The sequence below is a fragment of the Lepidochelys olivacea genome (assembly GCF_965140295.1).
Source record: "Lepidochelys olivacea isolate rLepOli2 genome assembly, chromosome: 1".
NCBI lineage: Eukaryota > Metazoa > Chordata > Testudines > Cheloniidae > Lepidochelys > Lepidochelys olivacea.
This window is the reverse complement of record NC_140411.1, coordinates 171,287,248-171,308,504: the sequence shown is the minus strand read 5'-3', so window position 1 is coordinate 171,308,504 and position 21,257 is coordinate 171,287,248. Positions and strand designations below refer to the sequence as shown.

Sequence of the window (21,257 nt, the reverse complement as noted above, 5' to 3'; positions counted from 1 at the left end):
ACTTTTGCTCATTCAGAAACTACAATGGTGAAGTCCATGTAAGCAGTGAGATAGACAGAAGTATTTAGGTGGGAGAGCTTCACATTGGAATATGTTTAGTTTAGAAAACAGAAGATTTACTTAGCAAGGTCAAAACTCTAATTGGAAGCCTGGTTAACCCCTGTCCCGAAAGCTCTGGATTCTGATCTTAACCTTTTGAGATCACCCTGTCCACAAACTAATCGTAACTTCAATAAGCCTCCATTTAGGGCTTGATCATGCGAAGGCTGAGTACTCTAGTTCCAAATAGCAAAGCCCTTAAGCATGTCCTCAACTTTCAGCATGTGATCAGTCTGATGCTTAAATGCTTTGCTAGATAAGGCAGGACCAAACCCTTAATTTCCTTTCTCAACGAGTCCATTGTAGTCTGTTAACAATCTGCTTATCTTTGATAATATTCCACCGGGGCTAGGGTATGCTTGATTTTAGAAGACTCTGATGGACTATGGCTATTGAAATCTCAAGCACAATCTCTCTCTTGGCGTTTGATACAGCTGTCCATCACCGTAGTATCTGAGTGCCTTCCATGTTAAGTCAATAGGAATAGCAAAGTCCCTAACGACATTAATGTAGTCTCTAGCACATCTTCCTTTTTGAGGTAAAACTCTGCTTGGGTATGGTTTTTTATTTTTTTTAAATTAATTGATTTTTTGGGGGTAGAATGGGATGTCAACATTGTGAGTGTCAAATATTTCATTGAAAGACCTTCACCAGATTAGAAGCTTCTAAGCATATCCTGAAGCAGCTCTGAAATTCAGGTTGTTTAAGAAGACAACTGGCAAAGTGGAAATTTCATAGGTAGAACGGCTTTTGGGATGAAGGATATGGTATTCACACAAAAAAGGCTACATTTTCAAATTTAAGTGTGTGCATATTTGCATGTGTAATTTATGTACACAAATACCTGCTATACAAGTGTAAATTCTAGGTGTTTGTGCACACACATCAGCAACTGGCCCGCGGCCCGCCAGGGTATGCCCCTTGGCGGGCCAGGCTGGTTTGTTTACCTGCCGTGTCCGCAGGTTTGGCTGATTGCAGCTCCCACTGGCCACTGTTCGCTGCTCCAGGCCAACGGGGGGCTGCGGGAAGTGGTGGCCAGCACATCCCTTGGCCCGTGCCGCTTCCCACAACCCCCATTGGCCTGGGACGGCGAACTGCAGCCAGTGGAAGCTGCGATTGGTCAAATCTGTGGACGCAGCAGGTAAACAAACTGGCCCGGCCCGCCAGGGGGCTTACCCTGGCGGGCCGCGTGCCAAAGGTTGCCGATCCCTCGTCTAAGTGATTGTATCTAGTCTGGTTTGTGAATACACACTGACAATTCCTTATTTATTTACTTATACTGGGAGCCTAGGGACTCCAGTCAAGACTTGGGCTCCTCTGTGTTTAAGAATGGAAGATAGCCATGTGCAAATATATGCACATGGTTTCATCTGCTTAATTCAGAAATTTGGTCCAGAGTATCTTGCTTAAAACTGGAGCTTGTTTTCTTAAACTCTTTGTCCACCCATACAGCTTTGCCTGTCCTTAGTTTTATTCTTTTGGCTAGTATTCTAATTAGTGGCTTTTGATCATAGTAAGCACTTAGTTTAGCAAACCCTTTACAAATATTACCCAATTAATTCTCCCAGTGCTCCTGTGAGCTAAGTAAGGCATATTCTCCTATTCTCGAAGTGAGGAAACTGAGGCAGAGAATTTAAATGGCTGAGTTTGACAGGTGCCGCCTCATCCAAGTCTACAGTCAGCATTAAAACCCAGGAGTTCCCGGTCTCCAGTCCAGTGTTTGAACACTAGACCATGTCTCTTCAAAGAAAAAAAACTAAAATAAAACAGATTTTCAGATGCTCTCTTTTAAGCCAGGGGAAAAATATTCCAAAATAAACCTCATGAGAGACACCTTTCTATTCTGATCAACTCTGAAAGTTAAAAAGCAGAGTGCCTCATATTTTCCAGATTTGTAAATTTTCTTTTAAAACGTAAAGCCATTCATACCTTTCAATATGTCTGCATATTCCAGAGTTTCTTTTGTTACCTAAAGTCATGTCAATATTTATGAGATTAAGTTTAAAAGAAAGAGTTTGTGCATGGAAAATCAGGATGAGCATCTTTGCTGAAGAACATTAGTGGTAGTAGCAAGGCAGAATACATCATGTAGCTACAAAAGATGGGGAGGATATAGTACAGCAACATAAATACTTAAGGGCACCAATCTGAACAGAGGGTACCAATACTTCTTTTGATCACCTATCATTCTCTACCAGCTTTCCTATTTCGAAATAGTAATCAAGATAGAAGACAAGAGCAACTCAGAAACAGGAAGTATCTATCAGTGTATGAGGGAAGAAACCTTTCCTAAGATCTTTTTCCTTCTTCCCCAACCAAAAAAAATACTTCAGCAGCAGACAGCTGAGCCGCCAAACTCATGAAATAGCTCAGGTTTCTCAGATCTTGCAAAACGCTTAGTCATAGAATCCTAGAATCTCAGGGTTGGAAGGGCCCTCAGGAGGTCATCTAGTCCAACCCCCTGCTCCAAGCAAGACCAATCCCCAATTTTTGCCCCCGATCCCTAAATGGCCCCCTCAAGGATTGAACTGGCCTGGGTTTAGCAGGCCAGAGCTCAAACCACTGAGCTGTGCATTCAATTCTGGGAGTGCTTTTGTTCGGAAATACTTTGTCTGGCCCCTGCCATCAGCTTGCTGTAACCCGCCACATGTTGCTCAAGACCAGGGGTTCACAGCAGAAAAGGAACACAGGGACAGGATTACAGTTTGCATCAGATTTACCTACTCCTTCCTCTCAATTTACCTACCCCTTCCTCTTGCACTGCCTTAGCAGGCTGGGGTGCAGATCATGCTTTTGGCTCCACTGGAGGGCACCAGTTGGGAACCAGAGATGCTGCTTTGAGAACTGAGCACAGCAGAAGTAGTAACAACATTCTGCCTGACCTTGGCATATTTGACTGATAAACAAAGTTCTAATGTCACCATTATAAGATTCAGAATCTGTGCCTGCTGCACCATTCCTGGGAATAAGTTGCTTCCTTCCATACACTGGTAAATACTCTAAATAGATGAGGATTTAGAGTAGGTATGTCAAAATGGCTTTGCCGTCTCCTCTCTACACCCCACCACTGCTCTGCCTGATGTCTTATACAAACTGCATGTTACACTAAACGTATCAGGTCAGGAGAATACAAATTTTAAGCTAATCAGATAGTTTATTCTCCTGTGTGTTGTGGGTGTAATAGTACTGTTCTCAACAGACTCTCAAGGCCACTCATACATCCAAGGAATGTATTTCCATCTCTGAATAGCAGTGCTCAACGCTGTGGGCTGTGTCAGTCACAGACTGTGACCTGGTATGAACTGTAGCATGTGTTGTCTCATTATCCTTTGAGAGACCACTGGGATCCAGGGAGGCAGATGTATTTTCCTGGGCAAATAACTCGCCTATGTGTCTCCCAGTGTTGTCACAAGACACAAACAGTTGGATTCTAGTCCTCACTAGTATTGTGTTTCTGAGACAGACTGATTTTCCCAACACCAAGGGCAAGTATTCAGCCAGCATCAATACCAGCACTGCTCTTGCTATTATTGTTGAAATTGACTTTTATAGCACGTGTCTAGCTAACTAGCGAAAATAAGCATGTAAGGCACCTATTACTCCGATATACAAATATTCAACAAAAGTACTAAGAAGCGAAAGGATACAGAAGGCTGCTCGCTTTCTTTGTTCCCCAGTGTTGCACAGGTCTTTTTACATATCTATACGTGCAAGGATTTTTTTTATTTTAATTTTTTTAAAAACAACTATGCTTAGTTGTCAGAAACCACCGCAGGCAGTGACTGCAATTGATATGAACTGTACCATAACTAAGTTCCTGCCACCTTCTTCACTGCATGTATTAATGACAAATTGCCATGTGCAGAACGCTGGGTTGCTTTTGCTTGAGAAATGGATTTGTTATTTTGGATCCCTCAACCATATAATTCTCTTCCAGGGAAGTCAACCAATGCAGTCAAAGCACTGCACACACGACAAAGGGGTGGGACAAGACAGATTCCTGTATTTCTCTCTCAGGGACCTAAAATCACCTTCCATCCATACATTTTTCAACATGAGCATCTTCAAAATCTCCTGATTTCCCACAATCCATTTCAGTGAATTTTGGTTCACTTACACTGTGAACTTGCTGGATTCTCTATCTCAATGCAAGAGTCTCTGCAAGGGTCTACATACTTAGAGCCCAGTGCGGATACAAAAATTTGTATCCACATCTGATCCACGAATTTGCAGGGCTCTATACATACTGTTAAACAGAAGATTCTCTGTGCATCTGCCAGTATCCCAGGCACAATACAGACATGGTCTAGTGGTTCAAACACTGGACCAAAGACTGGGAACTCCTGGGTTTTAATGCGGACTATAGACTTGGATGAGGCACCACCTCTCAAACTCAGCCATTTAAATTCCCAATAGAACTACTCTAGAATTCTTGGTTCAGTATAAGGATACTAAGGGATTTCCAGGTTAAGGGCAGAACTCCCTGATGAACCTTATTGCTACATACATATTCTTGTGTGTTCATGAAAAAAGGACATCTGGTTTCCACTGATAAACCTTCTCTACTGGGCACGCAGTCAGGAGTCTCAAGGGCTGGGGAAGGCTTGCATTTGTTTGTTAATTTATTGAAAAACTATGTTAAACAGGGCTAGGTCTCTTAATAAAAATGATGGGGTGTTAATTCCTCAAGGCACAAATGGCTCACGAGGAGCTCTGCAGTAAACTGTAGCTCTGGAAACAGTAGACAAATAATCATGCAGAGAATTAAAATTATATAAAAAAAAATCAACCACCCAAGCTAAGTTCCCTCTGAGCTGCGTGGCTGCACAGCATGCAGCAGCCTATCAAAGGCCTCTCCCCAGGCCCCGGAGCTGCTGCGGCTGGGGAGAAGCACCTCTCCCCAGCACCCAACCCCGGCAGGGAGAGAGGGCTGGGGGCAGTCCTCTTTCCCCGTTGTGGTCCCGGGGCAGCCAGCACCCCAAATCCCTCATCCCTGGCCCCACCCCAGAGCCCTCATCCCCTCACACCTCAACTCTCTGCCCCAGCCCTGACCCCCCTTCCCACACTCTGAACTGCACATCCACAGCCAGAGCCCTCACCCCTCTGCACTCCAACCCTTTGCCCCAGGCCTGAGCCCCATCCCGCACCCTGAACCCTTCATCCCCATCTCCATCCCAGAGCCCGCACCCCAGCCAGAGCCCTCACCACCCCGCACCCCAACCCTTTGCCCCAGCCCTGAGCCCTCTCCCACACTCCGAACCCCTCACCCCATCCCCGCTGCAAATCATTGTGCACATAACAAAATTCATTCCACACATGGATGGGAAAAATTAGAGGGAATATTGCACCCAAGACAATTTTCCAGCTGCAGAGAAGAATTATTTTCAAATGCACTATTGCTGGCAATTTATTATTAAAATAGACTATGTGTGTGAATAAGTTCAGATCTGGACATTATAAAGCTATTTCATTGATTCAGACTTTCTAAGCCAATTCTTTCTTACAAAAGATATTTCATGAAACCTTTGTCTTTTTAATGGGAACTTCAGTATTTCTGGCCTTGGAACTGTTAAGAGTGTAACAACAAAGTTTTATTAATATTTTACTTCTCTACATACCCTAGAATTCTTTTTGCATGGGTTTAGGAAAAGAATTACGAATCATTTCACAATACAGACTTGACACAGTACTGGTTTCAAGCTGATCTGTACTCAAAATCAGAAGGATTCTGAGTTCTTTAGTATCAGGAATAAGCTCAATAGACTTCAACCTCCCTGTACCTGGAGGACCTTCAAGATATGCAGTCCCTATCTGTATTTCACCATGAATTAAGCCTGGAGTTGGAGAATTTGCAAGTAGTTTCTGTTGGTCCATGCATGCACCCTGACTCACCTCGTGCTTCCTTCCAAAGTAATAAAGGAGGTTGACGGACCAATTATGTCTCCAGTTCCTTCTCTCTGTGAATCTGACAGATCCGAAGCAGAGGGGAAGGAGGGCAGGCAGTGGAATACAGTTAGGGACCACGCCATCTCAAAGAACCTTCAGTTACAGGTGAGTAACCTCTTCTTCTTTGAGTGATGGTCACTACAGTATTCCACTGTGGGTGATCTCTGGGTGGAGATGGCATGTTCCCTGAGAGAATCTCATGGTTGCTACTGCAACAAACAGGTCTTGGGGACTTCCCAACTGTCTTTGTTCTCTGCAGATAAAAGGCCAAGGCTCATCAAACATCAAAGAAATGGTGTCTACATTCTTCTGCTGATGAGTCCGGTTTTGGAAAGAAAACAGGTAAGTGAATGGATTGGTTAAGATGAAATCGTGAGACCACCTTTGGTAAAAATGTTGGTTATATGCGTAAGGAAACCTTATCCTTGTGAAATACCATAAATGGTGGATCTGCCATGATAGCTCTGAGTTCATCTACCCTTTTAGCTGAAGTGATGGCTAAAAGGAAGGCAGCCTTCCTGGAAAGGAGGGACATGGAGCAGGTTGCCAGTGGCTCAAAGGGATGTTTTGTGAGTATCAGATTCAGATCCCATTAGGGTGTAATATTTTGGAGAGGTGGGAGGGCTCTTAGGAGACCTTGCCAAACATCTAGCAGTTAGCGGGTGTAAAAAAATGGAGAAACCCTCCGTAGGAGGATAGGACGTGCTAATTGCCGCAAGGTGGACCCACAAGAAGCTGAGGGCAAGACCCAAAATCTTCAAAGATAGAATGTAATCCAGGATAAGGGAAATCTCCACAGCTTCTGGTCTAACAGTTTTTTTGTTGTGCCCAAGAGGAAAAGCATTTCTACTTAGCCCAGTAACATTGCCTAGTGGATTCTTTCCTGTTAGAGAGAATGTCCTGCCAAGGAACACGCCCATTCTAGGGTTGATGCCTGTCCAAATACCATGCTCTGAGGTGGAGCAGTCATAAATTGGGATGCTTGATCCTGATGCTGCACTGGGTCAGAAGGTTGGGGAAATTAGGAATGATAACTGGCGGACGGGATGACATGTACAGCAGGTTGGAGAACCAGAACTGTCTGGGCCAGAAGGGGGCAATCGTGATGACTGTCGCCTTGTCTTGTCAGATTTTGTGTAGCACCTCAGGTATGAGCAATAGTGGGGGGAAGACACAGTTGTGCTGGTCTGACCAGGAAAGAAGGAGAGCATCACCCTGAGAGTAACTGAGGGCTCCCCTGGAGCAATATGTGGCACACTTGTTGGTTGGCTTGAGAAGCGAATGTCTGTCTGGTTGGAGTTCCCCACTGCATGAAGATGTTGTGTAATACTCCATCATGCAACTCCCACTCGTGGTCAATTGCAAAGTGTCTGCTGACTGAGTCCACGAGCACATTCTGCTCTGGAAGGTAGGCTGGGAATAGGGTAATCTGATTGCTGATGTATCAGTTCCAGAGATTGACCACTTCTGCACATAGTTGTGGATTTCAAACCTCCGCCCCTGTTTGTTGATGCAGAAAATAGTGGTGGTGTTGTCTGACATTATCAGGACATGATGGAAGCGAATGAGTGGAAGAAAGAATGAGCAGTAAGGAAGGCACGCAAGAAGTTCCAGAATACTGATCTGCATTCTGGATTCTCCAGGTTTCTGTGTCCCTTGTGTCATGCGGTTGTCCATATGGGCTCCCCAGCCTCACACGGACATGCCGGTGATGATAGTTTTGCCCAGAGATGAGGAAAGAAAGGCAAAGATATCTTGAGGAGCAGCCAGGGATCTGGATCTCAATGAAATCTTTGCTAGTGCCTGGGGGTCTCGGGTTTTATGAGGCACTGGAAACAGTGTTACTGATGGACTGCTGGCATGGAACCAGTGGATCCCACTGTTTAAGAATCTTCTTCTGTGAGACTTAGTACATATTATGTCCCCTTGAGCCCAGTTGGTGGAAGGAATGTCCAATTTTTTTGAGGTGGATTTGGAGGAAGACTTAGTCCCATGCTTATGGGTGTGCTTCCTAACTTCCTGACTAGGCCTTGCTGTGGGGTCCGTGGGAGTGGCTCCTCTGATATCAGAGTCAGACCTAAGAGCAGTAGGAGGCATGCTCCTCTTTCATTCAGGATGATGTATGGGGGGGTTCCATGGCCTGGGTGCAATTGTGGTCTCATGACCATCTCCATGAGATACTTCTAGAAACCCAGTGCTCATTCTTCTTGGGTGTGGCCGGGGAAAGACTGACAAATACTGCGCCTAGTCATGATGTGAACTTCTCTCAGGCAGTAGAGGCAGCATTGGTGGTTGTCGCTGACCAACAAGGATCACAGGGAGGAGACACGGTTTGAATCCTGGAATTCTGGGCATAGTCTGGTACCCGAATGGGGTACTGGGGTGGGTCAAGACCCCTGAGCTCTACCCTATTCTAAACTATCAAAACTATGACTAAATCTGATAAAACTATATAATTATAATTATTAGAACGGTGTCAGAGACTAGGACACTGAAGGTTCTGACCTGGACAATGTGGTGGTGAGAAGGAACTGAAGATGCGGTTGGTCTACCCAGCCCTTTATTGCCTCAGATGGAAGCACACGGGGAGCCAGGACGCATGCGTGGACCAACAGACACTTTCAAATTCTCCGACTCCAGGCACATGGTGCACATGTGTAACCCAGAGTGAAATATAATAGGTACCATCACTCTAAGAAGAATCAGCAGTTTTAACCTAGCACAATGAAAACCCTCATGGAGGACTTAGATACATGGCTCCTCTAGGCCATTTAACTTTCATCTACTCTACAGTGGTGTGACTCATTGCCATTCTCAAATTTCCCATGTCATATAAATGAGTGACATGGAATTGCTGAAATTTAACTGGAAATATGCCAGCTTGGAAGCATTTTATTGATCAGTCAAAGAAAAGATGCTTAAGTCCTGGCAAGTTAATATTTTGCTTGGGGTCTTCCCAAGACACCTGAATTAGATTTATCACATTGAATTAAATATCCAAAAGGAAGAAACATGATTTGATCTCCATCAGTTATCCTCCCAAATCTAGTGGTGACAAGAGTCAACAGCTGTCCCTGATTTCTTTACAGTGTGTGGGTGCCAAGTGTAAATTACTACACTCAGACAAAAATTGTGAAGACATTGTTGCATATGTTCTGTGAGATTTAAAGTCCTATATAAAAAGATAGCCACTTCAAAGAAACATAATGTAGGCGGGAGAGGCCATTATGAAAGCAAAATATGAATCATCTTTTTCCATTCAGTCCCTCTAGAAAGCTCATCGTAGTCCAGAGTACATCAATCAAGTTAAAAGATACGTCCATATTTTACACCTCCCGAAATGTCCCCATTTATAGTTTTAAAACATTGACAGGTTTGTCCTCTTATTTGCTAGCTATCTTCACTATAGACAAAAGGAAGCACTGTATCTTAACTCTTTTTCTATTTGAAGATTAAGACCCAATTCCTTTCTAGATTGTTATGATTCTTATACAAAAAACAAACAGTTAACTTACCCACTTCATCTTGAATCTCCTCAGCAACCGCTGGTACATTGTAGAGAAGGGAAAGAGACTGGTTCATGCGCTCATATATCACACGTAGGTGTGTCATAACCTACAGAAATAGAAGATCCATTTTGGGGGGAAATCATCAGCATTTTACCTACAGTCATCATTGCAGATTTATATATTACAGAGCACGACAGTTTTCAGAGGAAGTAAGTATAATAAACACACTGAAGCATGCCTTGTGGATTCTGCAAGTCTCCAGTCATGAAATCTATTGCACATTTCAGCTCTCTCCAGCAGCTGACAAAGGAACAGTCTTTCTGGCAATGGTTCTGCTGTCTGGCCCCTTCTTGTGTCCCTGCATCTGAGCTCACATCTTCTCCTAGCATCCTTGTCCATACCTAACATGTGAATAAGGACTGAATGAGACGAGGGTGTCAATGAAGGTGGTCAAATTTGAACCTGCTTTTTGATGGAAAATTGGGTTTTTGACTAAACAAACATTTTCACAGGAAGTGTTTGCTTTCTGAGTAAAATTTTGATTTTTTTTTTGTTGAAAAACAGAATGTTCCAAAACCAAAATGATTTCATCCAAAAGCCAAAATTATTCAATTCAGAAATGCAGCTGGGGTAGCTGTTCTGTTACCTCATGTCCTCATTCTCTATGAGCTGGGCTTCCCAGCTGACCTTCCTCTCTCATGATGCACCATTTCACTGGACTCCCATGAAGCACCATCTCCCATCACTAAGAAGCTAGACCATGGTGCATCATGGATGATGTAATCTGACCAGGAAGCCTGTATGCTGCGAATTTCAGCTGCACACAGGCTCAGTGTTAAAGTAATCCAAATTTTAAAATAAATGGTCATATTAAAGGTAAAAAAAAAAAAAGGGTGATTTTTTTTAAGGTTTTTTCAGGGGCTAGTTAGAGATGAACATTTCAGATTCCAGTGATTTTAAAACAATATGATCTCAACTTCCAAATCTGGCACAGAAGTTCAAACTAAGGGGTGTCAAACAAAGGGGTGTAATTTGGCTGCTAGCAATGCTTGATCAGTTCAAGAATCGCAGCTGGGGCAGAGTTTCCAATTAATGGTATCGGTAAAGAAAAAGCAGATTCTACAGATTACCGCACAGATTTTCAAACTCAGCCACTGTGTCTACAAGTTTAATTGGCATCTTGAAAGTAGCTACATCTCTGTTGGCTTCTTTTTTGTTCTATGTAATTTGCAAGGAAAATATGAAAGCTGTTCCAAAACAAATGTATCAAGGGTTGCACAAACATTCAGCAGTTGATGTTCCCTGAAATACAGTGATCTCAGCTGAAAAGTGTGTTAGACACAAGCAAAATGCACAATTTATATTTATGGGCACCACAAAGTACCCTTACAAATGGCTACAGAAATCCTGGTCAGAATGTTTGAGACCCTATTGTATTGAAAATTGTAAAAGAGGGAGTCAAATATTTAGCAGATAGTATCACAGTTTACAGTGTATATTCAGGAGACAGAAGTTAATTTAAATTTGCTGATACTAGATTTGCAATAGTTCAAAATGCTGCTTGCCTTATTTATTAGTTATTACCTGAGATCTGATTTGGGCAGCTTTCTTTGGATCCACCATGCGGACGTGTTCAAAGTGTTTGAGGGTATGCTGTCTGTCTTTCTGCTCTGCACGCACATACTTCTTCAGCATATTGAACACGTGGCGAGGCTATGGAGGAAAAGCAGGAGAAAATTCTGAATTCAACACACTTTTCTGCATATCTGACCATTGGGATACCTTAGATCAGAGGCTGCTCCTAAGACAAAGCACTAAAACAGTCATTGCTTGCAACACCTGTCCACTGAAGAAGGTGCAACTACTGGGAAGAACATCCAGTCACTTGATCAGTATATCGCAGGTTTATGCAGCTGGGCAATGGCTACAGATCGATATGACAACTAGAGAGTGTTGGGAGTGTCCAGCTCGGCCCGGTTTAAATTCCATCTGTTACATTTCTCTCCATGGGTATGTCTACACTGCAATTAAAAACAGCAGCGGGCCAGTGCCAGCTGACTTGGGCTCACGGGGCTCGGGCTGCAGGGCTATTTAACTGCAGTATAGGCTTCCGCCTGAGCTCTGGGACCCTCTCACCTCACAGGGTCAAAGAGCCCAGCCTCCAGTCTGTAAGTCTACACTGCAATTAAACAGTCCCACAACCCAAGCCAGCTGGCACAGGCCAGCTGTAGGTGTTTAACTGCAGTGTAGATGTACCCAGTAACTGTTTTACTGTTGGTGTCAGCAATACTTAATCACTCTGAAGTGCCTAGTTAACATGATAATCTAGGCCTACCTGAAACTAGGAGTTCACACATTTCCACAGCTTGTCTAGGCCAAACACACTGCATCCACCAGGGACTCTCTGCATTCCTTCACTTCCCTCTCAGTAGCTCCCTGTGTGCTACCCTCCCATCTCCCTAGATTTCATGGACTCCATGCAAGTCTTCTCACCCCGTCCCTCATGTCAAGGGGATTTGTACCCATACCACTGACCTTCCCCATGAGAGAGGCTCTGTGTGCCCTCCCATTCCCTACTCCCCCCCGATGCTCCCCATTTTCCCCTTTCCCCCCTGCCAGGATTTCTGTATTCACTCCCATTCCCCTTTCCCCCAATGCCCTCCCAAGCCAGGGTCTCTATGTTCCCTCATCTCTATCCTCTCCCTCCTCATAACCCAGATCCCTGCCCTCCTAGGTTCCCATTTTTCCTTCCCCACCCCCAGACCCCCATTTTCCCACCTCCACCCTGGAGAAGTAGGGTGGGAGTGAATCAAGAATGGGTTCAGAAGGTGTGAAGAAGACTGGGACAGGTGCTCATTTATAGGGATAAAGCCTGCTGAAATTTACTCTGGATGTGTACACTGATGTACAGTGTTCAAAGAGTTAAGGATCTCTTTAGTTTTCAAAAATCTTTAGAAAAGAAAAAAGAAAATGAAAATCTCTTCTAAGGACATTTCTAGCCTAGAGATAAAAAAAAAATGCAAAATTGTTTCCAAAGTCAAAGGAAGCTTTATTGGCTTTAGGACTGAAATTCATTAGTGGTACAGAGTCTTGGAAATAAACTGTCAGCAGACTCCTGCTATGGATAAAGTCCCTAAAAGTAAATAACCTTATGAATGCTGCAGTAAGGACAACGTGAACTGAAACAACAACTGTCAAAGGATTACAGAAACAGAGCTAGAGAAGAAGGAAGCACCGGGGACTTAAAACAATGGTGGAACTTCGAAGAAAGGAAGTGAGATTATCTTTGTTGACATTTCAGATCTCTTTGCCTCAAGAAATATATATAAAAATAAAATAGGCTAGGGTAGAGAAGACAGTTTAATTTCTATTTCTTGAAGAGACTCTCCATTTAAGTTTCATGTTTAATGTCATGGGACATATTTCTTGTTTTCCCTCAACATATTTTTGTCTACTGTGATGGTAAGATCCAGGAAGATTTACATTATCTGGGACAACTATACTAAGAGAGGTCTTACTGCTATAGCAATAATAAATCCCTCTTAAGGACCACTTATTCTGACTTAGCCCCATCTGCATAACATGGCAGCATACTTTAAGTGTAATTATTTAAAGAACTGAGGAAAGCCCAAAACTTACTACTAACAGGGGGAGGATACAACAGATAAATCATGAGAGCCTAGAGCATCATTTGCCAAGAAATGACTCTTGGATGTTTGCACATGAAACTTAATTAAAAGCACAAGACCTCAAATGAACTATTAAATGTAGGGGTTTTCGTACAGTCATGACATCTTAGTTTCTTTCCAATGGAGGAAAAAAAAAGCACTAGACAGTCTGCATGTGCTCAAACAAGCCTGCAGGTTTGTTTTTAACTATGCTGACCCAAGGTAAGACCTGGACAGTAACAAATGGTCTACTTATTTATCAAACAGCACAATGAAGGTTAGGAAATCAGGACTCTGAAGAAGTGTGATTTAAAGCTAAGGAGAGTTTTTGATGCTGTGAAACATTCTGTTGTCTCACACTGACTCAAAGTTCATTTGCCAATTGCTAGGAGCTTGTGAACAAAGCCATCACTGGAAGAGTTGGATTGCATCTATCTATAAAACAGAATTTTTTGAATGCTGCCACAACGTTCATCCCCATAAGTACATGTGAGAGAGCAAAGGGGGTGAGAGGGAGCTGCCTACAGGAGATTTGAAGCCTGGATCAGCCTTGTTCCATGAGCTAACAAGAGAAACCTGGTGTGGGGAGGGAGCCTCAGCAGATGGTTCCATATAAGAGAAAGAGAAGCAGCTGTTTGGGAGAGCTGACTCTAGGAAGTCTACATGGGAGTCAGCTCTGAGCAGGACAGTTGCAAGCTGAACCACATGGCAGGTCACCCCTAATAACTCAAAAGAAAGAACTTTATGAAGGAACCCTTTCGCTCCCCATGGCTCTGAGGTCAGAGCCATGCTTTGGGGACAGATTTTTGGAACTTTGAGTTTTACTTTTGAGTTGTCGTCTGAATAAGCCCAGGCCCCAGGGTGGTGTCTGGATGAGCAAGGGTGTGGAATCTCTGTAAAAGGGACTGGAAGAGAGAGAACAAAGGGCAGGGCAACGCAGAAGCACCCCGGGCACATGGCAGGTGGCCATTTTATTTACAATATGTAATAAACTATTCAGGCTTGCCTGATGTCCAGTAGTTATTACCAGAGACTGAGTCAGGAGATCTGGGTTATATTCCTGTCACTGCCACCAACTCCCTGTGCATAACTGTGAGCAAATAATCTACAAGCTTCCCTGGCTAAAAGGAGGTATGTGAGGTCATTTCTACTTTGGGCTCAACAAAACAAATGAGATATTGTCTATTGAACATCCAATGTACAGCAGATGGTTCTGCTTTTCCAGAGTCTTCAGTTGTCTAAGAAAGAATAATCATACTCATGCCTTTTCCCTCCCCTCCCCAGTCTGATGCCAGAAATTTAAGAAACTTAACTCTAGACAAAGCTGTCAAATTTAGTAAGAAGCGATGAAAGCACAGTAGCAGCTTTGCCTGTTTGGGTGTGGCTGTGACCACAAATAACCTATATGTTTTATAAACAAAATTTTGGTCACAGAAAAGTAAAATTACTTTTCAAGGATGATAATGGAAACAGAATATAATAAATTGGTAACTGCTGGTGCTGGAGATGTGCATATAAAAGAATGGGTTGGTGGTACTTGTCTCTAAAGATCAGTTCAATGTTATTTGTATTTCGATAGTAACTAGAGGCCCCAACTAAGATCAGGAACTCATCATGCTAGGAACTGGGCAAAGACACAGTAAAAGACAGCACCTGCCCCAAAGAGTTTATAATCTAGGTAGATGCAGCAAACAAGGGGAAGGTGAGGAGACAGAGAATGAGGTGACAGGGAAAGGAGCATGTCTTAGCAAAATGAACATTAGTTATGGCTCACTTTCTGCATAGCTGTTCTCAGCAGATAGCATCTTGTAGGCGTCTTGGCAGAGTTGAGTTTTAAGGAGGGATTAAAGTGATCTTGAATCCACCCCACAAAAACTAAGTCTGCAGCACGGGCCAAATCCTTGCAATCCTATCACATGCAGAACTCCATTCTCTTCACTGAGAATTACCCATTTTGAAGGGATGCAGGACCAGTTCCTACAGCTGGACGGATTATTGTTATGTTGGGGCATGGATTACTACATCGGGAGGGGGGAAGAGACCTTCAAATTAAAGCATAAATGAAAATGTTGATATTATCTGATCATTTAAATCTCAAGATCTGAACTCTGATCTCCTCTGCCTAAGACTGCTCTGCTGCCAGACCACTGAGTCAGCCCCGCATGTCTTATATTTAATATTTAATCTGCAGGGTTGATAATTATTGAAAAAAACACTGGGTACAGTATTTATCAATTGAAAATTCTGCTCCCTATTTTTAAGGATTCTTTTTTCTTTTTATACATTTGTAGCTATACTACTATTACTAAAAAAAACCTGCTGGAGGACTATATGCCAAACAGCTAATAAACTGCTTAAGGCAGCTAGCAGGGGTTGTCTGAGCCCTATAGAATAATTTTCATTACAGTCCAGCGAGAATAATTGACAAAACCTTATTTTTTTAATTATCTCATTTAACTTTTATCAGAAAGCGAACTGGATTTTGCAAATTGACTTTCCTCATCCGCATGCTTATATTTATCTTGACTGGCCCTTTCAGCTACTCTTCTTAATCCAGTAACAAGAATGTTAAATTACCTCCTAAGAAGCAGCATCCCGAATTCCTCAACATTTTGAACACATCTTATTTCATTAAGAATATTGTATAATTCTGATTTCAGAACACTGGAAAATCCTGATTGGTTGGCACAGAGACTTTCTTACAAGCAAGGACATGCTCACATTTTCTATATGTTACGAAGAAAAGTGTGCGTGTGTGCAGACTCAAACAAACTGAGGTTATCTATGTAATAAATTGTAGAGTGGTACGATAACTTGTGCTCATCAAGCACTCTTGACTATTTCACCTACATCCTACTCAGTAGCCCATCTTCTACCTTGACCTTTTCAGCAGATTCAAACACCTGCCCTTTTAGAAACAAACAAAACTTAGTCCCCTTCTGTGTATTCCGTATGGTACAGTCTAATTACATGATCACATATTATTTCTCCAATATTATAGAATATATACTGCATTATTTTCTACAATCATATTTATAATCTTTTATACTTAAATTAATTGCCAGAGTGGCCTAGTCTATACTTTTATGGACAAGTTTTCTCTCTGATAAGTTCTAAGTCTAAGATAAGTTCTTTTTTTAACTCATTCTGTTAGCACCCAAATACTATATATTTTTCCACCAACTCAGCAGCACTGTTTTTCTTGGTCCAATTCAGATGATGAGACAGTTAACTACAATGTAATTCAGCTACAAAATTTACCACAGGCCAGTCAATTTTAACTGTTAGCCTTATTATTGCAGACTTAGCTGTGTAATGATGACAGGTTTCAGAGTAACTTGACCACTCTTCAAGTTAAAATCCAAGTTAAACCAGAACACCGGGGGGGGGGGGGGGGGAGGAAAAAACAAGAGGAAACAGGCTACCTTGCATAATGACTTAGCCACTCCAAGTCTCTATTTAAGCCTAAATTAATAGTATCCAAATTAATAGTATCCAAGTGGTCAGTTTGGATGAGCTATTACCAGCAGGAGAGTGAGTTTGTGTGTGTATGGGGGTGGGGGGGATGTGAGAAAACCTGGATTTGTGCAGGAAATAGCCCAACTTGATTGTCATGCACATTGTGTAAAGAGTTGTCACTTTGGATGGGCTATCACCAGCAGGAGAGTGAATTTGTGTGGGGGGGTGGAGGGTGAGAAAACCTGGATTTGTGCTGGAAATGGCCCACCTGATGATCACTTTAGATAAGCTATTACCAGCAGGACAGTGGGGTGGGAGGAGGTATTGGTTCATATTCTCTGTGTATATATAAAGTCTGCTGCAGTTTCCACGATATGCATCTGATGAAGTGAGCTGTAGCTCACGAAAGCTTATGCTCTAATAAATTGGTTAGTCTCTAAGGTGCCACAAGTACTCCTTTTCTTTTTGTGTAATGATGGTTATCTGTAGTTTTCATAGCTGGTTTGTAAAGGTCTTCCATTCAGTTCATCCTACATACACATTATTACAAGATAGTGCATTTGTGCCTAAGGTTGTAGGAAAAAGTGTCTATATTCTGTTATTTGGGAAACAGTCTTTTTACATACTGTGAAAATGTGTACAAAGGACAGAGTTAAAGTTGCAAATATGACTGTGACTGTGTAATTTCCTGACTGAAGTGTGCTTAATCATGCAGTCTTAAAATTTCCAAAACAGTTTGGAAATTGAGAGACACAATGAAAGTCCAGATGAAGCAGGAAACTCTGATGACAAGTGGGCAGACGGCATCTGTTCCTTTCAGTTATAGTAGTATTGAATCTATGCCTTAAGTTGGAGTTGCGGGAGATGTGCTACTGCCAGTGCCATCATTTGGATGAGAGGCAAAATAAAGGTTTCATGACCATAAACAATCCATGAATATTCAGACAACTTTTTCCACTTCCACTTCCAAGAGTGAATTGTTAACTCTAATGTCTTGGACAAATTCCAAACTCAGGTAATTAGAATCCGTCTGTCTAAATCCCTCCTGTAATTTTACTTATTCAAGTTTTTCTTGATATCTTCCTGATGCACAATAGCAGCTGAATTTTCATCCCAGAAATGGCTGCACGTCAATGGTGGGAGAAGTGATCCTTACATCTAAGGCCAAAAAAGCATTTTGAGACCCTTCTTGATGAAACAGCTTTATAAATGAAAGGTACTCTGAGAGAACACTCACCCCCATAAAAGTGAATTCACGGTTATAGGCATTCATTTATGAAATACTTTCATGAAGCAAACAGAAGGCTACAAAGTGTAGCGTAACAGAAGCTGTTCCTATAACATCCTAAATAGAAAAAGTTCTTTATCTCCATTTTAAACTAATCTTCACCATACCAAGCAGGCCTTAGTTTGATTTTACTCTCGTCAGTGTTGACAGCTCCTTGCCATTTGTCCATAAAGGGAATTTTATTAATTTATATCCTGACATTTAGTCCCCCCCTTTTTTTTTCTCATTTATTCTAGCTTTCAGCTTTAGTACCCAAAGGATTCCTCTATACTGGAGACCTGTGGAAATGATTAAACTGGTCGAAGTCTGGTTTTATTTATACCCACCAAGTTAGCACATGAAAACCCTTATATTTTCTTTTCAAGAGGCAATTACAATGAAAAGTGTCCCACTGGTCTCTTTCCTGACCCAGAAACCAGACATTATCAGAAATTTGAGCTCTGATACAACAGTTGCAAGCAGGTGAGAAATATTATACAACCCTTAAACACATTGTCTTCCTATGCTATTGAACCAGCATTTCAATCTCAGTGACTCGTGTGCAACGTGTTTTGAAACAACAATTCCACTGTGTTTATCGAAAATGGAAGTTTATGACATTTAGTCTAGATTGATACAGACAACAAGCTGACTCCCATTTCGCTAGCCCAGAATACTGACCACTGAAAAACAGCACCAACAAAAACCCAACTAAAGCAATTTTGTGTATTTGAAAAACAGCTTCTAGGGAAACTTCCATACAAAACTCTGAGCAGCCTCACCATTTTGATCAAAAACTTTTCTCACACTTAAAAACCAAGAGGCATGCCCAACAATTACTTCTTTTTATTAGCCTCTAAGGATGATTAACTTGCTGGATTTTATCAGGTGACTATAAAGTTAACGGGACTGGTCTGGTGCAGAAAAAGCAGATCATCATGGGAGTGTTCAAGAAAGACTCTACTGAAGGGTGAGCTACAAATATTTAAAGAGACTTTCATACTGAAATAACATTTCAAACATAATTAAACCTGGATGCAGTTTCCTTTCACATGGTTTTAATGAGGTCTCCATCTGCAACTTTTGTTTACAAAAAAAAAAATTGTTATTTAAGCTACACATGGGCAAAATGCCACAATTTATATCCAATCTTCTCAGCTTTACACCTCCCTTGACTTTCGGAGAGAAGGATAAAATGGGACCAAGATTTGGACCAACTGTGGTTTTGCTTTTCGGAATCTTAACTCGCTATGTTTTACAAAATTAAAAACACCTGCAAATTTTGCTCTTACTTGAAATTGAGATGGAGCAAAGCCAGAAACATTTATTAGAAAAAACTTTCCCTCTGAAATCTGGGTTTTAGATAAAATGGGACCTGGCAAAGTTATTTAAAACCTACCACATGGCTCCATTTTGTTTCATCAGTAGTTTGCTCCTCGAAAACCCATCTTCTCCTGCTGGCAAACCGAGGATTATGACTACACTATGTGACCAAGCAAACCATCTAGGATGCAAGGGAGTCTGTTTTTATTCACACAAAAGCATTTTCAAAGTTTGACCCAGTTTAAAAGAAAAGCTGAAACCTACTCCTCCTGGCACAAATCCCATAATGGGGCTTTGTGCAAAAAACTCCACATCTGTGGGGTTAGGTGGGTGGGTCTATGGGCTGGAACAGTGGCTGCTGCCCCTCTTTTCTGACTCCAGGCATTTTGATCACTGGATCAGTGCAACTGCAGATACAAAAGACCCTCCCCCTTTGGTCTACTCCCACAGCAGTCTAATTGGGTTCAGCAAAGACCTGCAGTGCTCAGGGAGAGGCCTCTTCACATGCCCTTCTCTCCCACTGAGATGGCCAAAACTCTATCCCATCGTGCAGAGAGCCCTACCACCTTCTTCAAGTGAGCTGTGTTGCCCTAAAAGCACAAACTATAGTCTTCTTAAAGCAACTGAACAAAAACAACATGGCAGCTGAAACTCAGATAGACATGCAGGGCCTTATCCCATGGACCGTGATTTACACTTGTGCCAAGCATTTCCAAATCAGAGCGGTAGCATTTTAAACCCTCTGCGCAAAGTGTACAAGCCAGTGGGAAAATGAGCCTCAGAACTTTTTCCTTAAATTTTCTCTCTTTTACTCTGTGAACTTGAGGGGAAAAACAAGTTTTTACATAGGAAGCCAAAGGTAGCCATTAAGATCAAATGGAAAAGTGAGGGAGAGGGTGGGGGGGGAAGGAGGGAAAGCCTATTAAACTCGATGTACGTGTGAAAAATAAAACGAACAAATATTTGAGCTAACCTACTCAGAGAATTATGACTATGTATTCCCCTGGTTTTTTTTATTTGCAAAATGAAGAACAAAATGACCGATTATCTAAGCTGTAGTTACATATTAACACCACCTGACATCAATCCTCCTTTCTGTAGTAATACCACTGAGCAGTGCAAACCAGTGCAACATTTTGAGGTTGGAGACTGAACAGCTGCATTCCATTTCCAAAGGCAACAAAGTACAGAACAGCTCGGCTGCACAAAGAATCTGAGACAAGGATCAGCTCTGAGGTTTTGGACAGCTTGCATGATGTTGCTTTCAATTGCACTATCTTGCTCAATTTTCTGCTTAGTTTTGTTCTTAAATAAGCCTTGAGCTATGTGACTCCATTTTGTACTTTCTCTGTTTTCCTGAATGCTGGGTCACCATGCAGAACATCTATGTAGCTGGGATTGTACTGTGGTATACAATTACTTCAAAAATATTGCAGTTATACCAATCTGTCCTGCACAAAATAAAACCATTACTGAATTCCAGTTCCTCAGCACTGATGTGCAAGATGCCAAAACCAGCTAGGGTGCCCTTGGCCAAGGAAGACGATAGCATGGAACGTGAGTGTCTGGATGTATACACGTGTGCACATAAAACTGTACTGTGCTTGTCTGACAGCATCCAAACTGTTCTCTCCTGTTTTATAATCTCTTTACTTCCTTCTTCCCATTTTTTGTTTTAATTTTAACCTTCTCCCCCCACATCCCGGTCCGGGTGTTGTCACTCTTTTCCCTATTCAGCCTTGTGCTGGGAATGTCTAATGCAGGGGTGGGCAAATTTTTTGGCTTGAGGGCCACATCGACGTTGAGAAACGGTATGGAGGGCCAGGTAGGGAAGGCTGTGCCTCCCCAAATAGCCTGGCTCCTGCCCCCTCCCACTTCCTTCCCCCCTCAGAACCTGCGACTCATCCAACCTCCCCTGCTCCTTGTCCCCTGACCGCCCCCTTCCGGGATCCCCACCTCCTCTCCAACGCCCCCTGTCTCCTGACT

General features: G+C 42.4%; 1 protein-coding gene across 4 annotated transcripts in view; it reads right to left on the bottom strand.

Annotated features, from left to right (window-relative positions):
- APP (amyloid beta precursor protein) overlaps positions 1 to 21,257 on the bottom strand; it is a 295,623-nt gene that overhangs the window by 48,966 nt on the left and 225,400 nt on the right. For all 4 annotated transcript variants that reach the window (XM_084634832.1, XM_084634833.1, XM_084634834.1 and 1 more), the window contains 2 exons: positions 11,139 to 11,267; positions 9,561 to 9,660 (listed from right to left, as the gene is read on the bottom strand). In XM_084634832.1, coding sequence (XP_084490958.1) covers positions 9,561 to 9,660; positions 11,139 to 11,267 — 229 coding nt within the window. The remainder of the gene's footprint in view (positions 1 to 9,560; positions 9,661 to 11,138; positions 11,268 to 21,257) is intronic.